The 27,343-nt window shown below is 38.7% G+C and overlaps 1 protein-coding gene across 2 annotated transcripts in view; it reads right to left on the bottom strand.

Annotated features, from left to right (window-relative positions):
* Positions 1–27,343, bottom strand: part of LOC118799329 (ataxin-7) — a 62,178-nt gene that overhangs the window by 19,890 nt on the left and 14,945 nt on the right. For both annotated transcript variants that reach the window (XM_036559098.1, XM_036559097.1), the window contains 2 exons: positions 26,468–26,536; positions 8,780–8,884 (listed from right to left, as the gene is read on the bottom strand). In XM_036559098.1, coding sequence (XP_036414991.1) covers positions 8,780–8,884; positions 26,468–26,536 — 174 coding nt within the window. The remainder of the gene's footprint in view (positions 1–8,779; positions 8,885–26,467; positions 26,537–27,343) is intronic.

Below are 27,343 nucleotides of genomic sequence, written 5' to 3'. Positions count from 1 at the left end.
CAGTGCACAAAAAAGTGCTCTTGGTATTTCATTGTTTTTTATTTTGCACAATAGTGAATGGTGCTTTTGTAATTTTGCTTACAGGACAGCTTAGTGAGACACTGTTCACACTGAAAAAAGTCTGTACTTGCGGCACATCCAGTCACACGACTTTAATAACAATTTACTGCTTCTTCTAACAAAACTGTGATATCCAACAGCTTTATCGAACGTTGCATTTTATGTCCATGCCGCACAGCCCTTCAAATATTGCATATATTTTGCAGTATCATACACTAGATTAAAGAGCACCCATTCATATTAAGTTCAGCCAGAAACTTAATGAGGAAACAAGGCAGGTTTTAAAGTAAACAAATAAACAGAGGCAGGTTTCTTCAGCAGTGAAAGCGGCCGTGGCAGCAGTATTTGTGTATGAGGAGCTGCTGGGTGGCGTGTGGTGTTAATACTCAGCTCCATTCGAATGCTCTGCAACCTCCAGCCGCTCCGGGCTTCCTGCCAAACACTCCAAACTGCAGGAGTAAACCACTGCGCTAAGACACACACACACACAAAGGCTCCAGCCTCTCCCCACTCGCCTGCCTGTCAGCAACACACACACAAACACACACAACCCTGCTGCTCCCACCCAATATTAACTGCTCAAGCTGCACGCAAGCAGCACTGAAAAAAAGCAGCAAGTCATCCAGGTCCTCAGTGAGAAGGGAAAAAACAGAAGAGAAAAAAGGCACCAGGAAAGTCTGCCTTGATTTATTCCAGCCGATGAAATATGACACTTTCTCGGACGCAGGCCTTTATCTCTCCCCATCTCTCTCTCACACTCACACTGACTTAATGTGACGCCTCAGAAGCGCTTCTTGTGGGCTGAAGCTGGCAGAGCTCCAAGAAAAAGCGCTAAAAAACAATATATCACCCACCCTGATCAACAAAGACCTAATTAGGCCATAATATCACACAATGCTACTCAGTTCCCTGTGGCAAAGCAATCTGGGCCAGCTAAAGGCCATCACACACCAAGGAGACAGCAACATCTGCCAAATGACCATGCAATATCCAGCTATATCGTCGTGTCAACATCATCTATGCAGTCGGTGAAACAGCTGTCAATACAATGAATCAGCAGATTAACTACTGACATTAACTGGTTCAATTCAAGTTAATTCAAATAAGTAATGTAGCTTGCTTGTTAGTTGATTGGTGGGCTGTTCTCACAGTGGAACAACAAACAGAAACACCTGTGGATTCGTTCAGATCTGACGTAAGAGTGGAGCTTCATTTTTCCGCTATCACTTAAAGACGAAAGCTTTAAATACAGGAACTGTTCTGGTGGTCTACCAGGTCTTGCACGGTTGTTAGGAGTTCCATTTTTTCAGTATTATTTTTTCCATTTTTTTTTTCCCTGTTTTTCACTTATATTCCTTTGACTTTTCCCTTCCATATGCAAGTGGATTATCAAAATGCCTCAGAAATATCTTCTGAAAAAGGAAGAACTTTACGAATGGAAATCAAATAAATGAAGGGTGGTCTCTGACTTTTGCACAGTACTGCACATGTGTATAGAGCTAGGCAGTTTCAATAAAACTCAAAATATTTTCGAAATAAATCACAGCATCACGGTAACAAATTTAAGTCTGAGTTAATAAAGTTACTCTATGCTTCCAGAGCGCAGGTAAAGTCTTACAAACCTCACAAAGGTGTTCTGATGGTACAGTTTTATTCTGTTAAACTATTTTCTTTTTACGCTACAAGAAACCTTATTATTAGTAACAGTTATGGATGCACAAAGATACTGCACTCACTTCAGCACTGCCAGTTTTTTATATTTATCCCCACTGGACAGTTGTTTGGATTCGGCTGATATTTCAAACTGGTAATGATTATGTACTTTGGAAGAGTAGAACCTTTAGGTGACGCTGATGTTACTGAGCCAAAATACCTGCATTTTATTCATCTTACTGCATTTCTAATCTTATAGAAATAAGCATAATGTTTCTCTGCAATGCTGAGAAACTGAAGTAGGTGCGGTCTCAGATTCTACACTTAAATTAATGTTTACGTAACGGAATTGGCATCAACAGATATGCACATGAAAAATATATCATGGGCTTTGTGGGCATCAACCCACAGTTCCCATATCGGTGCACCACTAGTCAAATTACTGTGTAACTAGACACAAACCACATTTCCAGAAAGAAATGGGAAATTTTGTGTTTCACTGTTCACTTAATTTTTATGAGTTTTAAACAGTTCTTTCAAAACAACCTAAACCATCTAGAAAACAATGCAGTTAACTGTCAAACCTAAATACATTTGTAAAAGTGCACAAAATATAACAGAAAAACAAAAGAGACCTCTGAAAGTTGATGAGGTTGAAGCTGTCTTCCTGTTTGCATTTTCCAGTTCCACCTGAAATCGTGCAGCAGTTCCATTCTGGCACCTGAATGTAACTGCTGCAACATTTAAGGTGGAGCAGGAAAATTGGAAAAAGAAGCCGCGGTGCCGGTAGGTAACTGCTGCACCATTTAAGGTGGAATGGGAAATTCAGAGCAAGAGGCTGCTGAAAAAGAAGCTTCATCTACATTGAAAGTTGAAAGGCATGAAAAGTTATGAGGAGGTTGCTCTGTTTCTGCTCGACAGGTGGGTAACATTAGCTTATTTTTGCTGCTTCACAAAACCAGTAGGTCAGTATTATTTCGGCCATTTGCTAATATTTATGATAGTAACTGGTTAGCTTCACAGCAGCAACTCTCGCAACAGTTATCAACAGCCCAATGTCCTTCACCTTGGCAATGAGTGTCCATGAATTTGGGGGGTGGAGCTTCTGAAGGAGCACTGAAGGGAGGGGTGTATTTGTTTAGCTGTTGAGTTCAAATATTAAGAATCCTTCCAGAATCGTATACTGTGGCTCTAACATGAACAATTTTCAAATCTTATTATTGACTATTTCAGTTTATAACATAAATAATCTCCTGCATTTAAGCACCAATTCATAAAACCACAGTGTTATCTAAATGTCTATAGATTCTGTAAATATATGTAGCTTTTTCCTAATATATGTCCATTTTGCAAAGACAATTTCTTAAAGGTTTAACAGTTTCCTTTTTCTACGTTTAAATACAAATACGTTTGAAAATGCCTATTAAGGAAACTGCATAAGTCTAAAAAAGAGTTTGTCTTTAAGGCAAAAAAACCCTCCTCAGACTCTCCCCAGCCTAACCAACTGTAATGCAAAGCAAAGTGGAGAAGGGCTCAGTACACCAGCTTCATAAATTAATGACCAAAACAGCTCGCTGGAACATCTTAACCTGTCACTCCTGCTGTGAGCACAAGTATATCTGAGCACCTCACGCTGCTTAGAGCACCCAGGCCCAACCAACCAACCGTGGACTGAGATCACAGGTAGAGAATATGGTTTTAGTCTGGCTGCAGGGGCTAAAGGAAAAGAGAAGTACATCCATTTTTCTTTCTCTCAGCTCAGACACAAACCGGACCATGAGTCTGATGAACCCAATGAACCCACATCCTTTCGTTTATTTTAGTAATTGTTTGCGTGGGCTGTGAGCTGCAAAAAGAATGGAAACCCCTGCATTAGATAACTTCTATATGATAATACCTAACCTGGAGATTATAAAGAAGAGTGTGACAGCAGGACCACATCAAATTGAGAACCTGTCATTGCCTCTAAGCAAGTTTTTGGTTGGCAGCTGTGACAGCAGAGAACTAAACAAACTGCAGTTAGCCAGAGCCAAACAGAATACAATTCGGCAAATAAGATGCTCTGGTTCAGGACGTTCAGGTTAATCTGGCAAATATTGAAAATGCAAAGCTGAACCCCATAAAGCAAATGTTAAGGCTCTACTCGTAGCGCAAAAGGTTAATACTTACTCTTGGAGGAAGCACATTTGACACAACGTGCTTTACATTGTCCTTTATTTTCAGAACTCTTGTATAAAAGCAAAAAGAACACTCAAGGTTTTGTGTTATCGCAAAAAAAAATCAAAGCAGTGATCTATGGCGTTGGTTTTCAACCTGTGGGCCAAAGCCCCCCACTGTGGTGTTGGCCATTAGGTTTATTTTTTTAATATATAGACATGTAACCAAACGCAATTTTAAATGTGATAAATATTGCTGTAATAATTAGTTGAAAAAGAAAAGAATAAAAATAAAACAACATCAGGAGCAGGTCAAGCTCATTGATTGTTCTGGGAAAACGCTGGCTAGTTCAAAGTCCAAGCTAATGTAAAATGTCTTCTTTACAATCGTACAGAATTCAGTCATCATAGATAAATGGTTCAAATCAGGGTCTTTCAAAAGGAGAAATTCTGAGGCTGCACCATCTATAAGTGAAGCGGTCACTGTATATCAGACTGAGAAAACTAAAACACCAAGCATAAACAGAAACAAAGAAAATACAGCAGTGAGCAGCTAGTGCTGGGCTTCACGTGTGTAAGAACTAAAAACTGAAACAATCACTCTGTGCTGTGCGCTCAGAAGTCTTCAAATAAAGCTTTGAATCCAAACTACATATGCTGTCACCTGAACATTAAACATTGTGATTGTGTATCTAAACTTATTGAATTGAGCCAAAGCTCCGTTTGCAACTTTCCGCTCTTGAGCTTAACAACCAGCACTCGGTAACTGCCAAACATCAGCTATCTTTAGGTGATTTGGAAAAAAAGGATCAAATATCAATTGCTTACATAAGTGTTAATCATGCTTGAGCTAAGACAATTTCAGATACAAAAATTAAGATGAGACTACATGACAATTATCTACTGATATCAGTGACCAAGAACAGGATGTTTTCGATATTATCACACTTCGGTTAAAGTCTAGTGACAACGTTTAAAAGGCACTAGTACACAAAGAAATCATTTTACTACAAGTATTACATTGATGGACTTTATTTAGAAACTCTTTACAGAACTGTATTTTGTTTTAACACCAATCAATAACCAGCACTAATACTGTTTACTGTTCAGATGCTAACTATGTACACAGGCATTGTCCTGGCATATGTACGTAGACTACAGAAATAGGCTATTTACTTTTACTGTCATCATACACTGTTATCAAAATGACAAACTTTACATCAGGATTTATACTGTGATCCCTCTTTAAAACTGGCATTATGAAGGTTTAAAACAGACACAATCACACGAAGAAATTTTTGTGACTCCCTCTTTGGGTTGCATACTGATCCTAGATCAGCACTTTACATAGTAGACTTGTACCTGGCACACACTTGAAATCCTGCACTCGACCGCTCGCATTTCCTGAACTGTGCAGTTAATCAGGTCATTAATCTTTCAATGTGTGAAATAAACGAGGGCACGTGTTTGCAAGAAACACCCAACAAGAGGGGGGGAGTGGGTTGCAGTGAGCTCAGAAAAAGTAGAAAAAGGTCTGCACTATTTAGTGCTAGAACTGAATACAGAATTATAGAACAGCAGACAATAGAATTATGCAATTTTACAATGCTGAATGATGGAATGTTGGAATGTTGGAAAGTTGGAACGTAGACCCAAGATCCAGAAAAGGAGCCTCGGGTCATATTTAGGCTCAAGGTCCAACCTATTTGAGTTTTAGGTTCGTTTTTCTGCTTTCTTTTTTTTTTGGACCACAGCAGCATCATCTCATCTGAAGTTTACACAAATAATCAGCTTTGCAGCTTGGCAAGAGAGGTTACAGACTTGGTAACATTGTTTTAATCATTAAATTAAGAACCAAGCACAAAACATGTTTAGCTTTTGACGCATAGCAAAACAATCAGGCAGAAAAACTGGCGCTGGAGAAGTCACCACTTGTGTACCAATAAGACGTTCGTGCTCCAAATGATGCAGCGGTCTTGTTGAGAGTTATTCATTGTGTTATTTACTTTATCAACCTTGACAAAAAAAGCAACAAAAGGGTGCCGCCATGCGACCTAAATGACATTGTGTCTCCCCCTTGTGGGCGATTCTGGTGGAGTAAGACAGATTGCAGCCCAGAAGCTGGCAGCTGCTGTCACAGAGAGGCCATTAAATAAACAAAGGGGGAAACAAAAAACTATGTAGTGCTGGAATTATCCTGCTCTAAAGTAGTTGCAACTAATAATCAATTCTATAAATGATCAACTTGTTGACCATTATTTGCTTAATAGGCTATCAAGCTTTCTTCAGTTCCTCTCCTTTTGCCAGTCATGATTTTGTACTTTCTTATTTTATGGTACAAATCAATGGTATCATATGAGTGGTTTTATTAAATTAAACAACGTGTCAACAATAAAAATGACCATAATTGGTATAAATATCCCCGATCAACGTAAATTGGGGATATTAATACTTTACGTGATCTCTACCCTCATTGTCCGGTAAGTGCATACCATGCAACAGTTTGAACTGAATCAGACTGAAACAGATTGCCTGGCCCAATCCACCAAAAATAAGTTCTGTGGTCTACATGCAAATCAAATGCTTCACTATTGCTCATTTGCCATTAATAGCAGCAGCTCTTTGAGAATGATTTGATTTTGATGTCAGTAACTCACCAAATTGAACAGCACAATCAGATTACTAGAAACTAGCTGCTGTAGATTCTTAGTAAAGCAGCGACAAGGTCTTTCACAATTATTACACAGTTGCCTGATCACAATAATTGTAAGCTTTCATAATCTATTCATGTCTCAAAAACAGTGTGAATTGTGACTGTTTCTCAGTTAAAGCCAATACACACAAATAACGATGGCAGCAGTGAACAATATTTGTTGATTTGATATTTGTTAACACTTTGAGGGCAGCGAAGTGTAACGGTTGTTTATTTAGTGTTTATTAATAAACACTTTCAGGGCAGCAGTGAGAATGTTTTGTTTATTTAATGTTTGTTAACACTTTTAGAGGAGTCTGTTTGTCTATTTGATGTTTGTCAACAGCTTTAGTTATGTTTATGTAAGTTATGTTTATTTATCTATTATGGTGGCGAGTAATGTTTGTTTAGACTCAAACAGTTTGGAGCTGCTAAGTATTCACAACAAGGAAGCTACAAGTTTTAGGCTTTTATTGTATTACTGCTGCACACAAACAAAAAAGAACTACTAAATTATTAAATACAATTATTTATGTATTATATTTACATTATATTTATATATTATTATATAGTAATTAAATGTCAGCTGAAACTTTTTGGTTGTGACAGGCCTAGCCATGACACAGTTTTCCAAGGACATTAGAAGGCTCACACATTTTTTTAAACATTTCCACGTCATAAAATGAAATTCCAATGCCAAACATTTAGCATAGTGCTGGGCGACATATCATCTACAGTATCTATGATTTTGCAGTACCATATGGTATCACTTTCCAGTTTTTGTGATATATTTATTGATATATTTAACAGATAATGGCCATTTTATTTTGTGCACTTTACTCATGGTATCCAGGCCTTTTATTCTTATTTTATTTGTGTCTTAAATGTGAAAGAACTGTGAGGTTATATTTTTGCCATATTACCCTTTACTCTTAGGACACTTTCACTACCAGGTTGTTTGCTAAAAGTCTGCAGTTTTATTTATTTATTTATTTTTATGAGACTGTATCTTTTTTTAATTGGTTCAGTTGATTTAACATTGAGATGGATAAAGTGCACCAAATTATAGACATGGGTGTTCACTGACTGGCTAGACGTTGGGTGGGAACAGAAGCACTCTGTTATTTTGTTTGCCTCCATTAGTGCCATAAATTTGATTTTAACCTTCACTAACCCATCACAGTTCAAACTTATCTCTCTCTCATAATCTTACTCACTGTGTTACATGAAAAGAGATTCTTAAATATTCAGAGTAATGAACTTTACTTGATCTCCACTCTTTATGTCTGGTGAGTTTAAACATGCATCAGTTTGAATTGAACCAAACAGATCACCTGACTCAACCTACTAAAAATAAATTCTGGGGTCCATGTGCCAAAATCAAATGCTTTCACTATTGCTCATTTGCAATTAGCAGCAGCAGCTATTTGAGAGCAATTTGAGCATCTGCAAAGAGTTAAATGTAAATGCAAAACAGTGTTGATGTGCTTCTTGAATTAAAGCTTCTTGTTTGGTGTGTACCACTGTAAAAATATCCAGATCAGTTGTTTGCAGAGGCTGGAGTGTTCATACTTGTCAAAAATGAATCGAAGTAAAGAAAAATTTTGATAGGTCTGTACCAATCAGGGTAAGCGGGAACACACCCTTAGACACAGCCTAGAGCAGCTGGACAAATCTAGCATCAAATATGCAGCCATTTTAACTGCTCATGAGTTTGACGGAGGGCAGCGACGCCACTCTACGTAAGAAACCTCTTCATTCTCTGATCCATAATCAGCAATTTTCATCGAGCATGCAGGTCAAGTATTCCTGGAGTAAACTCGCGTGAGCACTTCTTTCTTTTTCTTATTTATTTATATATTTTTGGCTTTTCATCCTTGAAGATTCTTCACAGTCTTGCAGGCAGTTTTCCACTTTAAAAAGTGCCGGATTTAGATAAAGCGGTGAGAGGACGGCAAAGCAGACAAGGAGCACATCAAATATTAACCGGAGGATTGTAAACACAAAGTGGCTGGCGGCGGAAATCAAAGGACAGTGCTCTCTCTCTCTCTGTGTGCTCAAATAGAGACTGAGCAGGGGTGGGAGTAGGAGGGATTTCTGTCTTAATTCCCTTCAGGGAGATAAGATTTTGCTACAACATCTCGCTGGAGAGAAAGGCATAGAGAGAGAGAGAGAGAGAGAGAGAGTGTGAGAGAGAAAAAAAAACAATAAATCTTACCATAGTGTGCTTGGAAGGCCTGGGGTTTGACTACCTGACTGCAGTGGCTGCACATGACCAGGTAAAAGTCGTCCTGTGCAGGACACTGGCCAAAAATGGGCATATCTGCAGGAAAAAAAACATAGACAGACAAACACAGACACAGAAAGTTAGCAGGTCAAAGTTCAAGCTTGTTGGTCTTGTAACTGTGCACTCAGGCTTGTACAAAATTCTTACACACAGAGCTATTCTGATCCTCCTGACTGTCTCTGCCAAACCTATCAGTATATAAAACACAGCTGATCATGAAGCTTTTAGGAACAATGACACAAACTGAGTCTACATGCATCAGTTTAATCCGTATAAATATTCAAATATCCCGGAAGGAGAATACTTTAGATTGTCATGAGTAAAAACAAAATGTGAAGGATTTACCATTTGTTTACTGTATGCAGCCACCAAAAGAGGTGATCTATACCTGTTCTATTGATTTAGTGATTTATTTTTGTTTTAGGTGATTTAGCACGTGGCCACCTATACCGCCAATATAGCTTACACTTTACATTTAACGTGAAACGTAATATTAGCAGCTTCTCCACTTTACAAAAATGTTACGGCTCAATTTTTAGAAACAAACATCATGCTTTTTAATACCTTTTCAAAAATCTCAACAAATGAAAAATAATAATATTTACACCATATTAAAGGGGATTTCCACCTCTGTTTCCTATTTTTCCTCAATAATGTAGTCATTCAGATGTAAAAAAAATCATTCAGGGCTGAGTTCCCTAAAAGCACCCTTAGCACAAGGATGATTCTTGTATGGTAGTGTTTACTGTGATGCTCACTCTAACAGCTAAGGTTTGTCTTAACACTAAGATGCTTTAGAGAAACTGAGCCCAGAGAGGTCTGATATGAAATGTTCCGTATGGAGATGCTTCCTGATTCAGAATTGTTCACAGTGGTGGTGATAGGAACCATCTGAAGGGTTTACCCCTAAAAGCTCCCTCACAGAAAGTTACTACATGAAAGGGCTGCAAATATGAAGGCCAAAACATTAACATTACACATAATCAACATCAACATTAAATATTAAAACTCAAAGGACACATTTTGGATAGTAAAAATAACAGACACTGCAACCTCGGTTCCTATTACCACCTGTATAAAAAAAAATGTCCATAAGTTTCTGTACAGAGAACCATTTCACATTAAATCACTCTGAATGCCTTTGTTTACATTTCAACCACTGAATTATGCAGTAATTTTGAGAAACTCCTGGAACTAAGTTTATTTCATTCACACAGACAAATGTGGCTATATGCTTTGCTACTGCATGATGTTTTTAAGGTGTTAGTCCTCTAGTCTTTCATCAGTGGTCAGTTTCTGATGAAAGGACAAATGTCCACTGGACATCTATGTTTGAGGGACTATTCTGGATTAGATGAATCGATAGGATGACGCTTTTCAAGTCTTTAAGTATCATCTTAGAACCAAACACGTTAAATAGTTCTATATATATATTTTATGACCTTAATTCAAAATAGATGAACCGTATTCAAAAATAATTAAGTTTTTTTATTCCAAACTACAGATGTTTAGCAAACAAATCCAGTACTGTATTCTCCAGAAAATAGTTGAGAACCATTTATCTATTTATAGTGTGTTTTTTCCAGCATAAAACACTATATAACCTTAGAATAAACACAAACATACAGTGAAATGTAACAAGAATATGTTGTTTTTAGTTAAATTCTAAATATCTTGGAACTTTTGCACAGTTTGATTATCAGTATATTCAAAATGCCCATAAATATGTCCATCACTAGTACTTCTCAGATTTGCAGTGAAGGCCTGGGAACTTCAGTCCAAGCTACTACTCTGATCAACAAAAGGCCTCCGACTGAGTTCAACACATGCTTCAACATTACCAACGTACACGCTTTTAACAGTGGTATAAAAGGTGCAATTTCTCAACCAGCAGCAAAAGGCCCTTGTTGCACACAGGAGACTCCCCCTCGCTACACTGAGGGCTGTGCTGCTCTTCAGCAGCTCAGCTCAGGTGAGGGCCATTCAGGCCTTTTCAAGGATGTTTCAGTGAAAGTGATCGGCCACTTCAGTGAGGCTGATCTCAAGCTGTTTTTATAGAGCAGAGGAAACGCGCGAGCGGCAGAGAAAGACAAGCTACAGAGCCAGCCATTCCAAAGGTTGCCGGGGGGAAGAGAGGGTGAGAGAGTGAAAGGGAGAGAGATACTCAAAGACTGAATGGCAGTTGTAAGATTGCGAAACATCTGTAAGCCCAAAGGTCTATAAACAAGCCCGTCTCTGCAGATACACAGTAGCATTTTTTATTTGTCCTTATTCCGTATCTGTAACTGCAAAGTTCGTGCACTGTTAGAAAATCACTATCTGCCAAAAAATACACAAATAACTGTGCCAAAAATAGATAAAAGTAAGAAAAAAATACCTGCAGATAAAAAGGCAACTGTTCACTGCGTGTGTTACATTAGAACTAACTGGCTAGATCTATGGACCTTTCCTCACGTTCCTCACGCTTAACTAATATGATAATAATACCGAGCCTGAGTGATTTGCTCACTGAAATGCAAACAATTGCATTCTAACAAAGTCATAAAGGTAGATACAGCTAAAAAAATGAAAGCAAGATCTTTTAAACAGGAAAATATTCAAATCAGCTGAACTGTGACACACTACACACGGTAGAACTACCATCGGAAACATACAGGTCTTCAGAAATATAGGGTTATGAGGGCAGGATTCTATTATATAGGAGCTGTTTATTAGGAAATGTACTAAAATAATGACAACAATGATAATAATATCAATCCAAAGGATTCATATCAAGCCTCTTTTTTTCTAGTATACACACATAAAGGCTGTACAACACGTTGTTGCAGTATTGGCCTTTGCCTCTGACTAGGGACACACCAAATGGCAACTGTGGGCCAACGGCAACATCCAATGTTTATTATAAGTACATACAGTAGTATGCAAAAGTTTTAACATTCCCAGTTCTGAGTTTAGCTTATTGGAAAACAAGAAAACATAAAATGTCCAATAATGTTTGCATAGGCCACACTTTATATTTTGTTTTTTCCCTTATATATTAAATTAAAAAATAAACAGTAATTGAGCATTAAATTGTGCAGAAGTGTGTTCTCTGTAGAGGATGTGTTAACCTTTTTTCATTTAAAAAAAAATTATTTTGCATGACTATCTATTAATGCCTACTGATACACATACACTTATAAAATACACAAATTGGCACTACACCTACTTGGTTTCATAATTACAGAAAAACGTTACACTTATCTGTACCAAACAAATTACTTCAGTACCAATGAACACGGCAAAATAGCAGTTTGTCTTCGTGGCATCAGACGGCCAATAAACATGATCTTTCCAAAAATCTAGACTGGTAATTGACTGATACACATAATATTAACATCTGCAGTCTGTTTAACAAAAACAAGCACAAATCCAAGTAGCAGCAGTGTCTGTGAACATCCCCTACTACAGTCTTCAAAATCTGAGACTGCTGGGTATCATACTGTGACGCAAACTTTAGGACAGGGGTGTCAAACTCAACCACTAAAAGGGCCATATTAAAAAATCTCAGCAAATCCATAGGCCAGCTGTGTTTGTATTTCAATTTTAATATACATGTTGCCATGACCGAGACACTGAAAATGTACTCAAAAACAATTCTAAATAAAAACAGATTGTTTTAGGTAGTTTTTTTTAAAACTGTCTGTTTGCTTGAATGACACACCACGCATCTTTTCTTTCTGTGTAAGCGCTGACCCGTAGACTATTGTTGGGGAAGGGTGTCGGAACGCACATCATGTTGCAGTGCATGCTGGGAACTGTAGTGCATCTCAGGGTGAAACAGGCTACTAATAATAGAAAATTAAAATAATTTCGTGGGCCAAAAAGGATTATGCCACAGGCCTCACTTGGCCCACGGGGCTTGTGTTTGACCCATGGGCTTTAGGAAAAGGTTGTATGCATTCTGCTCCAATTTTGAAAAAAGCTTAAAAAGATTAAACATTTGCAAACAACAGAGGTCAAGCTTTAACCATGTCACATTATTAATTCATTTTTAGAACATGCAAGGTGCATCACTAATACAATATGCATCAATACGTTTGTAGCCCTTATCCTGTATATGTGCATGCATTTTAATTTGTAAATCAGCACTAAATAATAAAGTAGTTTAATAGGATTCCTCAAAAACTGAGCACTGGCAATGACCTTATCTTTCTAGCAGGGAAAAACATGGAGCACAGAGTGGTAAGGCACTGATGATCCTATACCAGGAGAGTCGGGGAGTTAATTAGTCTGACTAATTGAGAGAGCGGCGCAGCGCCGCAGCTGAGGCCAGGGCCAAGGACCGCAGCGCCTCCGCACAGCCGAGAGGACACTCCAAAAAAATCAGAGCCACTCGAAAAGTGCTCTTATAGCTCCTTCACCCAGACCTGCTCTCCAGCTAATCAGGTGCTTCCCTGGAAATCAGGATGTTAAGCACACCTAATTTGCCAGTGCTGGCTGTCAGAAGGTAGAAGATAAACAACATCAGTATCGCCAGATATTTTCAGCTGTGACAGACCTGTCGCTTGTGTAACGTCTCCTTCAATAGAGCCTCGACTGTTAGCACAAAAGAAAATCTAATTAAATAACCCTTAGAGATGTAACTGCTGTATATTCCATTTAAACGGCATAGTTATTTATACATTATGTATTTAATAACATTTACATTTAATTTATGTTCTGTATTAACAGAGCCTAGTCTGCACTTCCAACCTTTTCCTTTGTTTCAGCGTCAAATAACGACAAAAACTAGAGATGTCGGCCAAGAGCAGAACCAACAGATTCTTGCTGCAAACAAGCAATTGTCCAGTTTATCATTTTAGTTTTGGCAGATCAGTGTCGTTCATGATAAGTAACATGAATCAGGTAAGCGCACACACACTGTATCTGAATTGCTACACCTGTACCAAAATGTCGTTGCATGATTATGCATGGGTCATTGAGAAAAATAGCCTTTTTAATTCATATTACTTAGACAGACAACTGATTTTTCATTTAAGAATGTGAAATGCCAGTTTGTCCCACTAAAGAGAAAATAATGTGATTTATTATTTTTGTGTTTTTGGCTACTGGAAATGTGCTAGTGTGTTTCAATGTGATCATTTAGAACCCATATTTTGTTAAAAAATAAGCTTTAAGCTTTGTTTGGAAAAAAGAAATACAAATTAATAACAAAATAAACCTAATTAAAAAAAACATGTTAGATTTGGCTGAAAAGAAACCAAAAATTCATGATGGGTGCATCTCTGACTAAAACAACAGCAAAAATATAAAGGATGATTTTATGTTCTGCAAAACAAGACTCTATACACAGTAACTTTCCATCAAATCCAAATTATAATAAAATATCACTTCTACTTGCAAACACAAGGCATGGCTACCTAACAAGCCTGAACGATAAATGTGACAGAACGGATCAAATTACCTTGCGCAGACCACCAGAGTCACAAAATTAGACGGGCAACAATGCAGCGTCAGAGGCCAAAAAAGTGCTGCCCTGCGCTGGGCTTAACCTGTGCCCTCCTGTAGAGGTCTGCACTCCTGCTGGACTCGCAGCACCCACCACAAAATCTTGTGGCGCGGGACTAATTTTCAGTGTTTTGCGCGTGGGAGGAGGTGGATAAGCAGCCCACTGCAGACGGGAGCAGGACAAAGCATGTGTGTAGAAAATCCCGCAGATTAAGAATAGCCTAAATGAAGTAGAACGATCACTAAATCATACATATAAACAATATAAAGTGATAACAGTAAAACAAAATAAATTAAGTAATTCTAAAGTGAAGCGAAGCAAGTGATCATGTGAGACAGCAGAGCTTTCATTCCGATGGCCGCGGGCCCAGCAAAAGTACCAAAAATAACCGCTCTCTGGTTAATTTGTGAATAGACTATGTCAAATAATGGATGTCAATTCACCTTGATGGAACTGCACGGGCGGGAGCGGACCAAATTATTCCGATTTTCTGCAGAAGCGGGATACAATCCTGCGGGAGCGGGTGGGACTGAAAAAACAATCCTGCGCAGACCTCTATCCTCATGCTTGGAAAGTGAGTGACCTTTACCATTCAGCTAAATAACCGATTACAGACCTACCAAAAACTACTCTGTCCTGAACAACAAGCCTAAAAACACTTTGAATGTGATACTATTCTTACTCTCAGAGTTGTCTGCAAAATTTGCAGTATTGGCTAATGCTGTCACAACAAACCAGCATCAAGGACAAGCACAAGGAGATTTTTAAAAAACAAAATATACATATATTTCTTCTTTCTAACAGACTTACAGGTTACAAAAAAAACAGTCTGCGAAAAAAAAGTTACGGAAAAAAGTCTGTTCTTGCGGGCACTATTTGGTCAAAGGCACACTATCCTAATAATGTCACTTCATATCATCAGCTTTATTGAACACTGCATTTTATGTCAATAACCTGCAGACCTACTGCACAAAATACAGCTTGTTAATCATTATCGCGATGTTGGTCTTTGCAATACTGGTGCTGTAGAAGACAACATTATGAAAATGAGCCTTATATTCAACGCAAGCATTCTGACCGATTCGGACCAACAGAGAAGCGTTTCTTTGGGTGTTTTCCTGAATCAAGGTGTCAATGCAATCCAACAAAAGTTTTAATCAAAATAATACAGGCTCCACTTTTTTGTTGATCCACCAAAGAATTCCAATGTATCACAACAGTAATTCAATCACAATAGAAGTATTTTGTCTATAGAGCAGCCCAAACGGAATCCTTCCAACAGAACGTCTCCTCTGCTTCAATGAGCTGTGAGTAAGAAATAATGAAACAAAATGTATGCAGAGGCGTTTCAAGGCATATACGACATGGGGGACCTGAGAAGGTTAATATTAGTGTGATGTAACCGCTTCAGTCCGACCACTCTTTTCAATTTCCTGCCGCGAGTACAGCTTTCAGTGGAGTGGTCACAGCAGTGAGCTCCATTTGAAAGCTGCTCTTGGATGGTGGATGATTCAAGTCCTCCATTACACTTAACACGCTTCAGATGTTCTGAAGGGCCACTTACTGTAAATCAAGCGGTTTACCAACTCCATCATGCCTTAATGAGCACTAGAACGGGTGGTGTAAACCCAGAGGTCAAAGAATTTGGCCATTGAGCATGAAGCAAAAAGGTCATGGGTTCAGTTCCATGTAATAACATCCAGCTACAGCCATCATGAGCAAGGTCCTTTAAACGTGAAGTTGCACCACAGGGGACTGCCCCTGCAGATGACTAATTTAGGGAAAATTAATTGAGCTCCTCTAGGCAAAACCATTCGTCATACTACTACTCTGGCTACTACTGACATCCTGTGTTGGGTAGGAGTATGAGTAACACTGGGGTTTGGCTTGTGGAATGTGTGAACTCGATGTATCATTCAGCACAGTAACGGCTGATGTATAGTTTATATGTGTGTATCAGTACTGATGGAACATAACAGCACTGGTTTTTAGCTTTAGTGGGGTTATAAGATAAAAGAGGATTAACAACATTCTGTTTCATAAATTAGGAACAAACCTGTTGGGTAGAAAGACAAGAATAAGAGAATAATTCAATCAAAACAAGCTGTTCACTGTTTGTAGGACCAAAGTGTTATTGTGCAACGCAATTATACTCTAACCTTCAGCTAATAGTAAGGACTAACTTTTCCTTTCCCATTGTCAGTTCCAACACATCTGACCTCATTGTTCCAGTTAGAGCTGGGCGATATGGCCAAAAATGTTATCACGATAAACAAAATTCATATTGTTCGACGTCGATACATACCGCGATAAATGTCAAATCATTATTTCTTTCAAGTTTGAAGGCTGATTTTTGCTCCTGGGTGGTTAATTGCTGTTTTGTTTGTTATGGTTGGAACGAGACAAACAGTCAAACAGTGGAACACTTCACAAATCTGTCATGGGAGAGTGGGAGAGAGTGTCTGGTGAGCTGTTTTTACCAGCTGGAAAAGCATGACTATTTTGTAATAGTCATAATTTAAGAAAGAAAACAGATTATTTTTAGCCGGTGACAAGCGCTTGGCTACCCTGTTACAAAAGACATCACAGTATTCAGACACCAGAAGCGACGACTGGATTTCTCTACACTATCGTAGTAGTTTAACGGGTGAACCGCAAAATATCAACACCAGACAAACAGAGTCCTCCTTTTAGGCATGTTTAAACTGAAAGTGGTGCTTTTGTGTCGTGTTTGATCTACAGTGTCATCAATTTGCCGTGCTGTGCGAGTGACAGTGCGCTGCTTAAAGTTAGCCAGGTGCTAAAAACAGCTAGCCTGGAAAGCTAGCGCTCTCCCGCTCTCCAGTGCCTCACAGCTTCCTCAGTTTACTTTCGTTTAAATCAGGGCTGTAATTTACATGAACCCACTTCTTTCTTTCACTTTCGTTGCTCGGGAATGCATTCATACTTAAATGTGACTGTCCGAGCGCTGTAACAGCGCTTTAGTTGTGAGGATTGTGATTGTGATTGTGATTTAACGCTGCTAAAGCTGGTTAGGAGGCACGGAAAGAGGTGAGTTCACTGTAGGACAGTATAGTTACACCACTGACCTCGTCACAGGAGAACAGATCGCCGGTCACTCCACTGTATAACTCATATGTATAACTCACTGTATAACGTTTCAGCCGTTCAGACTCATCTTACTCGTGGCCCCCTCCCTCTCTAATCATGTAGAAAAACTCAGAAGTGCGCCCTCTCCTGGCGACAGCAGAGTAGTGTCGCTGTCCTTGCAGTAGAAAACGCCACCAAGGCTTTCGCTAGAATGTGGAAGCGTGAGAATGGTGTATTATATCAAACATTTATCGAACATGTCGTATGGCTCTATCGAGGAACAGTTATATCGCGATAATTATCGTTATCGTTTTATCGCCCAGCCCTTGTTCCAGCTAATACCACGTCAGGCTTGCTGTGCAATTTTTAAAACCAAATTCAGCGCATTTTAATATCTCAGCAAAGGAAAAACTAAACCATTGTCACAGTATAATAATGCAAAGAAACTAAAACATGGCATGTATGAATGTCTGTCTTACTCAAACATGGATATAACGCTTTGAGAGGTATGACACATGTATGTGTCGAAGTCACCAGTCTCTTCTTAATTTCCCTATGTAGCTCCGGTAACTGCTCTCTCTTCTCCTTACATAGTCTTTTCAGTGTGTTTGACTTTGTTATCAGCTCTGCCGTCCTCTCGCCCTTCATCAGTGGTCAGTTTTTGACAGGTCAACAGTCGACTGGATGTATTAGTAAGTTATTCTAAATTAGTCTAACATATACAATGACTTCTGAATGCACATACTAGTCTTTAATACCTCAAATCATCAAAAATTAAGACATTTTCAGAATCTGTGGAAACCTGCATGCTCTCTTACAGCACTAGTTTTTCATTCTAGCTCAGTACACAAACAAACATACAACACAGGCTAACTGTACTTTTTTAGGATTGTCCAAATTTTTTAAATAATACTGTTCTGGAAAATAGTACTGTACTGTTCTTTTTGTTTGAAACAAACAAAAAACCTCAAAAATGGAGATACAAGGTTTTGTCCCAACAGAAGCAATATGATGCCGTAGTACTTAAGAAGCCTGGGTTCTAAAGAGGTCTCAAGAACCTCTACTTCAGGGCTAAGTCAAAGTCAAAACAGAAAAACAACTTAACAGAGCTAGTTTTTTACGGTATTGGCAGTACAAGGTCAAAGTTCGTCCCACATTCTTGATGGACTGCTAATACAATCCATGCATAAAAAAAAAATAAATAAACAAAACGACTGCAAAGAATATTATCAATCATATCAAACTAAAGATAACTCGTCAAATTTAGCCATGCTCCTCAAATAACAGCATCCTAATGTGAAGGAGCTCAAAGCAGGTGACCCTCCAGTCAGTCTGATGGTGAACTAGGGGCTAGCGTTATAAAGGTGTTTTCACCTCGAGAACGTCTGAATTGAAAATTATTATTATTACTATTAAAGTATTGGCACACAAGGTTTGATATGGCTTAGTTATAGATTTCTATACTGATTCAAGTTATGCCTCACTCTAATGTACAGCCTTTTAGGTACATTTACAGTATTTTTAATGCTACTGCTCACCAAGCAGTATTTTTACACTATATTACTGATACAATATTATTTACCTGAATGATGTCAACAATAATAATGTGCATAATAAAGCCTGCTTTATTTTTGTACCTGAAGGCCACAAACCAGCATGCTATTTGTTTTCATTGTCAATGTTCACAGGTTTCAGTGAATGTCTGCTCACTGGAATTTCAGTTTTGGCTGGGTATCCAATCAGGTATTGAGAATTGTGTAATTTCACAGACACTGACATTACCAAAATTCTGGTATTGGAAAATCTCTACAGACTTCATTTACTTTATTAATGCAAACGTAAATATTTTAATTCAAATATTGTAATGAACTTGGAAAACGTCATGACATCAAGTTTTCTCAGCCATCAAGGGCACTTGGGCAACTTTACACTAATTATACCATTAGAAACACAAAGGGTGAACATCACTCGAGCAAGACATCTCTCCTTCAAGGCACGCCGTCATGCTGAGAAGGTCCAGATGGCTGCTAATAATAAAAAATAAAACTGGGGATCTTTTGTGCAATTTAGTGATTCCCTGGACATCAGACTGAACAGCAAAGAGGAGAAAACTTAGAAAACTGGAGCAGGCAAGACATGCAAAAAGGCTGATACGACAGAAAAAGCAGAGCCAATCAAAAGCCTTCTTACTCAGTGTGGGGAGAAAGAGAGAAAGAGAAGAGAGAGAGGGAGAGAGAGAGAGAGAGAGAGTAGTGTAGTGCATAAGGAGTGAGTATGAAGACAGAGGAATAAGAAAAAAAGGTGAGAGAAAGCGAAAGACAAAGGGAGACACAGGGAAGGAGAAAGTGACAGAAAAGAGAACGAGAGAAGGGGAGAGGGAACAGAGCGAACGGGAGGAGAGGGAGGGAGAAGAGAGAGAGGGAAGCAAGAGAGAGACAGAAAGGGGTGAAACGAGGTAAATGGAAGAAAAAAGCAGGAAGGAAAAAACTGACAGGCAGAAAAGAGAGGAAGAGAGAGGTGAAAGACACGGAGGGAGGGAGAAGGACGAAAAAAGAGGAATGAGGAAAAAAGAAGTGAGAGAAGGAAAAAGAGAGACAGTGAAGGAGAAAGTGTGCAAGTAAAAGCACGAGAAAGGGAGGAATAAAATGAGACAGAAACAGAAAGAGCGAGCAAGTAGGAACAAGAGAGGGGCTGAGCACACGCATGAGAGAGGGAGAGAAAGAGAGGACAAGAAAGAAGAGATAGAACAAGAAGGAGAGAGAGCAGTAGAGCAAGAGGTAGAAGGTAGAGCAGGAGAGGGGGTGAGCACGCATGTGAGAGAAGGAGAGAGTGAGGGCAAGAGGGAGAGGGAGAGGGAGAGAGAGAGGGAGAGATGATAATTTCACCATCCTCTTCATTGTCAGTGATAAATGATCTAGGCAGAGCAGTCTTTAGAACCGAGGTGCGCAGGGAGAGACGACACACACGCTGCTTTAAGAGCGAGCCTGTGTGTGTGTGTGTGTGTGTGTGTGTGTGTGTGTGTGTGTGTGTGTGTGTGTGTGTAAGTCTCCAGTCTCAGCGCTCCTCACCACGCGGCACAGCCTTCAGTCACGTTCCACTGATGACTGTACAGAAGTGAGTCGTGCAGGTCTGTCTTTATCTGGCTCTGATTTACAGCTCATGTTAGTGTGTGTGTGTGTATTTACATACACTATACATTACATACACAACACACACACACTGGGGCTCAGAGATGTACTGCATATTTAACGTACTCAAGATTATTTTCTTAGAGATACAAAACTGGGTAACATCTCAGTCTGAAGGCACATCTTATGCTCACAGTTGAGGGCATCTGAAAGCTTCATTCTTGGCAGAAACTGAAACAGAAATTCAGGACACACTGGGCTAAACAATGGAAAAAGCTGACCATAAATAAAAACACTTTACATAAAACAACCCTACTAAAATAATTCCTGCATCTAGGCTACGGTATACGTCTCAAAATCCAATGTCTTCCACCACAGAGAACAGTCAGTCACTCGAAACAATTAATTCCAAAATTTTTTTAGTGATACGTTGCACTTTGGCTGTTGTTTGTGAACTGTTGCTGCAGAAGGTGTTGACATGTTAGCAGGAACTTCACTTGCCAGAACATACAGACTGTAAAACACACTAACGGGAGCCCCTTAATATGTGTGGCTGAGTCAGGCTTCTTTCAGGAATCTCCCATCTCCTGCTGCATAGTCAGTTACAGTCTGAGTTCATGTTGGTCCAGGTTGTTACTGAGGGAGCGAACGTTGGGGAGACATGTAAGGAACTGCCAGTCTTCTGAGGCAATGAAAGCCTTCAGCTTTGGTTTATCCTTTAGCATATCAGCCTGCTAGCGAGGCCTGTGTCCGCTAGCCCAATCAGCTGCATCAAGCAACAGTGGGGTCTCACAGCTTTTTGCCTCTACAAAGCCGAGAAATCCGCAGCTCAACCTCTGCTAATGACAGCATGAATGACTGTAATATTACAGTCCTTTTTTGCTGAGCCAGAGAGGCTGCTGCAGACCTACACTATAAATCCAACAAGTAAATGTCATTAATTCAAGCTTGATATGTTTTATTTGTGACTCAGAACACAAAATAAAATACGTAAAAAGTGGAATATCAGGACTTACAAGCTAGGTAGTTTACATAAAGTTAGCATCGGTATCGGTACTCGGTATCGGCCGATAATTAAGAATCAGGTATCGATATCGGAAGAGAAAAAAAAAATGATATCAGTGCATCCCTTGTTAAAAGCAGAATCTTAATCTTAGTATTTGGTCTTGGTATCTAGTACAAGTGTGCATTCAAGCTGGTAAGGCCTCCACAAATTTGTGCAAAAACCTCTGATAAGTAGATCAAATCCACGTGAGAGCCGTCTGAACACGTTCTTCAATGAAAGAGATCAGACTCAAAATCATTTTAAAAATAAAAAAGGTCTTAACATGGTCAGCATCACAAATTTGTTTAAATTTGAACAGTGGCCTAAAAATAATTGAGAATCTTGAATATTTCTTCATTTTACTTGTCACAACTTTGTTTTAATTTTTTCAAATTCTAAAACTTGTTTATTTCCAGGTATAAATGAAAGAAATCCCAGATTTTCAATGTGGTCACAGAAACTGCACATATATGAAATATAGCAATATACTGACTGCTTTTCGCCTTATTGCCCAGCCCCACACACACACACACACACACACACACACACACACATACACACACACACACACACACACACACACAATAATAATTGACTTGATCGCCACATTTTTAAGACAGAGTAAAGAAAATAGGTTCTGCAGTTGATTGAACACAGCTTGACAACTGGTCAACTGTGTCTCTTTTAGTTTGTGTTTTATTTAAAAACCAAACAGCGGCACATGCGCAACAGTGGAATGTCTAGCCAGGCTAAGTGTCTTGAGGCCAAGACATGCAAACTACATAGTCAAAATAAGACCTTATCTGGGATGTTACTCATACTGTACACTGTTTGAATGGCAACATTTAAAGGAAGCACATCCAGTGTTTTTTCCATGAAGTAAATGAACGGAGCCAAACTGCTGTAGGCTAAATAAACGGATATGTAAATTCATTCAAAATGGGCTGTTTTTCCAGCTTTTCTATCCATATATGGACTCAACAGTGAACGATGTGTTTAGAAACAGTGTTTGCTACAACATTATTTAAAAAAAAAATCCATATTCCACGATATGGGCCCTTTAACAAAATAAGCATAAGATATAATGAAGTATTAGTGCTGTGAGTCCATGCTACATATCAAGGCTTTAAATTTGGCTGAATTCAGACATATCTGCAGAAACAGAAGCCAGAACAGCTCACTGCATTCTCATGTTTTTGAAAGCTTTTGCCCTTTTGCACTGATCTGAAGCTAGTTCTGTGCTTTCTCTTAAAACAGTTTGGAGCAAGCTGGTCCAAATCCAGCCTGAGAGGGCATTTTCTACCAACATACACCCACAGATCACATCTCTTCTTTCATTAGGGAATTAGAGAAAGAAAGCAGTTTGGCAATGGAAAACAGAATGAATCTATCTATCTGCATCTCTCTCTGTGCACCTGAGGTAGTGCACTATAATAATATCCCAACTGATCAGTGTGTGTTCGGGCAGGTACTGGGTGTGGCCCGGTGTTGTTCTGTCTACGCGCACACTTCTGCACCTTATTCCTGGCAAACGCTTACATGAAAGTGAAACTGAAATCAAAACCTTAACAAAGCAGCACGCCAACATGGCCTTGGCAGAACTACAGCCCTTTTTGGCACTGATTACAGACCAGGTTTGACATTTTTCTCGTAATATTTAAAGCCCAGGCTTCGGTCATAGATCAAGGCGAAAAAGGCGCTCGTGTTTGGTAACCTTCTCCCCAACAAGACTAACATGCAGCAGCTTTCACTCAGGATAAGCAAACCCAGCAAGTCCACTCCGAATCAATACCACACCAGAGCTGTTTGTTTCCTCTCTAGCTCAAACGGAGGCTGATAATTCTGACAGGTTCCCGGGCACCGTGGCTTCTGCAGGCTCTCTACAGTCAGACTGCTTTGCTGTAAATCACAAAATGCCATGTGCGCACACTGGCTTCATTGTGTACCCGTGCAAATGTACCGTTAGATAAGAGATCCTCACAAGTACACAGTGCAACCACTTTGGTTTAAAAAACAAAAAAAAAAACAAAAACAAAAACAAAAACAAAAAAACATAAAAATCTATGCAAATTGAGAAGTCAGCTTTCATGACATTGGAATAAACCACAAATTGTTCCTAAATAAATAAATTAATAAATATTATATCATCCATGTCAACATATTTTACTGCACTCTCTCTGTTTTGGATTTATTTGTATTTTATTTTTCCCCTGAGGTCCACTTAAGACATTTATTTTTGGTTTTGGTCATTCTTTGCTTTTACATGACCACTGTATAGCCTCTCTTTATCCCTTAAAATTCAACAGGCTGATTTTGCTACTGTACATTTAAGACCGATTTATCGCTGTTGTCGAGACAAAACCTCGTATCTCCATTTCTGTTGTTTTTCAGTTTTTGACAGAATTTGAAAATGCCCATTGTCTTTTACATTGTGTTTAAATTTCATGATGAAAGAACCAAAAGAAATGATGCAAAATGACTTGGAAAAAAGTCTGGTTCCACTGACCTACAATAAAAATAAAGAAGGTTTTTTTCCTTCTCCTGCAAAGTTATCATTTTGGAGATACAGTGTTTTGTTCCGACAACAGCAATATGTAAATGGTCTCAGTTCTAACTGGCTGTCCTGTACTGTGCCTCCTTCAAATAGCAGCGAGAGCTGAAACACCTTAAAACTTCAGTGTAAATGGGTGGGGCTAAACTGCTCTAAGCTGCATGCAAATATGTTGATTTCTGTGACATTACAAAATTTGCCTTTAATTGAAAACGGGGTGTTTTGCAACTTTGGTACACTGACATGGTTTACATATTATATCAAATGCTTATTTCAAAAACAGTGATGAAAATTTTGTGTCACATGATATTGGACCTTTAAGTCTCCCCCTCCTCCAAATACCATCATTCAGCCATGTTTCCCATCCAAGTTTTGCCGCAGTAGTCTCTAGAGTAACACCTTCTGATTTGAAGACTATATAAACCCCCCTCTGATGATGCATCTTGAAGGTGGGAAGGACTTTTGAAAAACTACAAAGCAATTTGAGGTAGACACCTGAGGGGGGCTGTTTGTTTTGTTTTGTTTGCACTAGCTGGCGAATTGTAAAGTAAGCCAGACAGCTCATGTTACCACTGAGTAGGCAAATATCACATCCACATTTATAGTCGTATGTAAAAGTTTGAACACCCCTGGTCAAATTACATGTACTGCTGATTATATACAAAACAATACATATAATTGTGAAAATTGGTTAAGACATCCTCTACAGAGAACACACTTAAATACGACATTTTCTCTGAAAACTTTAGTGCACAATTTCTGTTTATTTGCTGTGTTTAACATACTGGAAAAAGTAAATATAAAAAAATTAAAATGTCCCAGAACTTTTGCAAATGCCATTTGTTAAAACAGTGTCAGAAACAACTCAACACTGTTTGTGATCAGTGTGTGATATGCATTCTGCTACTCAGTGATCATGAGCTTCCATTACTTGTTAGAAACATCAGCCTCGTAGCTCCAGTGTAGAACTAAAGGAGCAAACTTCTGACATCAAAATGTTGTGGCTGATCGACTATTTGGGCTAAGAAGAAAATGTCTAACTTAAATAAGTCAAACTATCTCTTTAATTTGGATCATCTTCCTCTCTCTCACAAGGCCAACACAGGAGTAAACCTGACACCCCACGCCACTCAGACAGGATTAACAACATGTAAACATAATTAATTCTGTTTAATAACTGGTTGTTATGATGCAGGGATGAAAAGCTGACTGACGACGACAGGCCTGGTGTGTGACTATGACTCATGAGCAACAGGGATTAAGCTGCAGCGCTTGGGCAATAATCTACAATGGTCAACAATGAAAAGGTAGGTCCCTGTACTAGCACAACAGCAGACAGTCAACTGAAGCTCAAAATACAGTGAGCTTTCCCAGTGAGAAAACACTTCTATTAATGTTTGTAGAAAGATAAAATACAGACTGTATACATGCTTAATTTACAGCACCACCATTTTTACAGGTATTTTTTCTGAGGTTTTTTCTGAGATGCTTCTAAAAAGTGTACATTGACGAAAACCAACCACTACGACTATATCAAAGAATTATATTTGAGACTGAACCAAAACAGGGTGTTCTCCTTCTAAGTTGCGAGTGTGTCCACTAAAGATGAAACAATTCTACTTATTCTTTTATCAATACTGATACTGAAACCTTGAACACTGGCCAATACCAATACTGATCTAATCTTTTCTTTCTTTTATATAAAACTACTAAGTTTTAAAATGAGCTATGCACTTACGACAAGCACTGTTCTCAAATTACTCAATCACCCTCCTACTCCACAGAAAGAAATACACAGTTAACAACATCACACCACAAAATGTGAGCATGTTCTATTTCAAAACATTTATTACAGGATAGGTTTGAATTTCTTATACCCCCCTCCGATCCAGTATATATATTCCTGCTGCAGATATCAGCCCAATACTTTACGACGCCCCACCTTTTGCAAGCATTATGCCACAATACATAAGCAGGTCAAACACAAAGTTGGTTGGTATTTTTGTTCCATTTCAGACCCTGAAACTGTCATAAGCATTTTCATTACTAACACGCAGCCTTGATGTTCGAGAGAGAGAGACAGAGAGAGAGAGAGTCCCTTCTCATATCCAGCAGACTGCACTGATAACAACAATGTGTAAAATGTTTAACTACTCCATATGACAACCACGTTTTCCCCCCACACTTGGCTGCACTTGTTCCAGTTTGTCCAGATTTCAGCTGACGCGCCACACGCAAGTCCACACACAGTGCCAGAACTAGCACAAAAACCTGCAAAAAGCAAATGCAGAAAAATAAAATATCTACCACTCACCTTCTCTGCACAAACGCATGGCTTCTCGATTCTTCGCGCACTCTTTGAAACTTTCCTCTGAATCTGCACCTACACAGGAAAAAAAAAGAAAACGCGGTCAAAACTCTAGTAATCGAGTGGGACTGTTACAGAATTTATTTATTAATTTATTTGAAACTAACTGCCTTTTTAGATGGATAGATAGATAGATAGATAGATAGATAGATAGATAGATAGATAGATCGATAGATAGATAGATAGATAGATAGACAGATATTGTCATTGTTTAAAAGCAATTAAAACCCATTTAACAGCTTTGACAGCAAGGACATGAATAAAAAAGGAAAAGATAATTGGACTGATTATTAAAAAAGATGATTAATAAAGATTACTGGAGTGAAATAAATCCATTTGATCTGCCATTATAGAACACTCAGGCTGTGTCCACCTGTGTGTGCATATGAAAAACATGACGAGAGCAGAAAGAAAAGCAGCCCAATCCTACAATCACTTGTCCACTTTTTCAGCATCAAAGATACATTTGGGTTCATAAAAAGATGTTATTTTCAATGCAACTCCAATCAATACATTTGTATGGAAGAAAGAAATGCCACAGAATCTGTTCTGATCCATTTAAAGTGACAACATTTTGCATAGATATAAATGAGCATCGGAATTTTATAATAATGTAATTTTCATCCTTCTATTCACAATCAAATACAAAAATACAGCCTCATATGACCAAAAGACAAAATTCAATTTGATAAATTAAAGGGGAATTCCACCTACTTCTCAAAATTTCATTATAAATAAATCGAAACTGTGTAAACAAAGTCATTCGGAGGGGTTTGGTGTGAAATGTTATGTCCTAGAGAAACTTCGCAGGGGTGGTGATAG

This window comes from Colossoma macropomum, unplaced genomic scaffold (assembly GCF_904425465.1).
Source record: "Colossoma macropomum unplaced genomic scaffold, Colossoma_macropomum, whole genome shotgun sequence".
In the NCBI taxonomy this organism is placed as follows: Eukaryota; Metazoa; Chordata; class Actinopteri; order Characiformes; family Serrasalmidae; genus Colossoma; species Colossoma macropomum.
The sequence above is the reverse complement of the archived record's forward strand: the minus strand, read 5'-3'. Positions and strand labels throughout refer to the sequence as shown.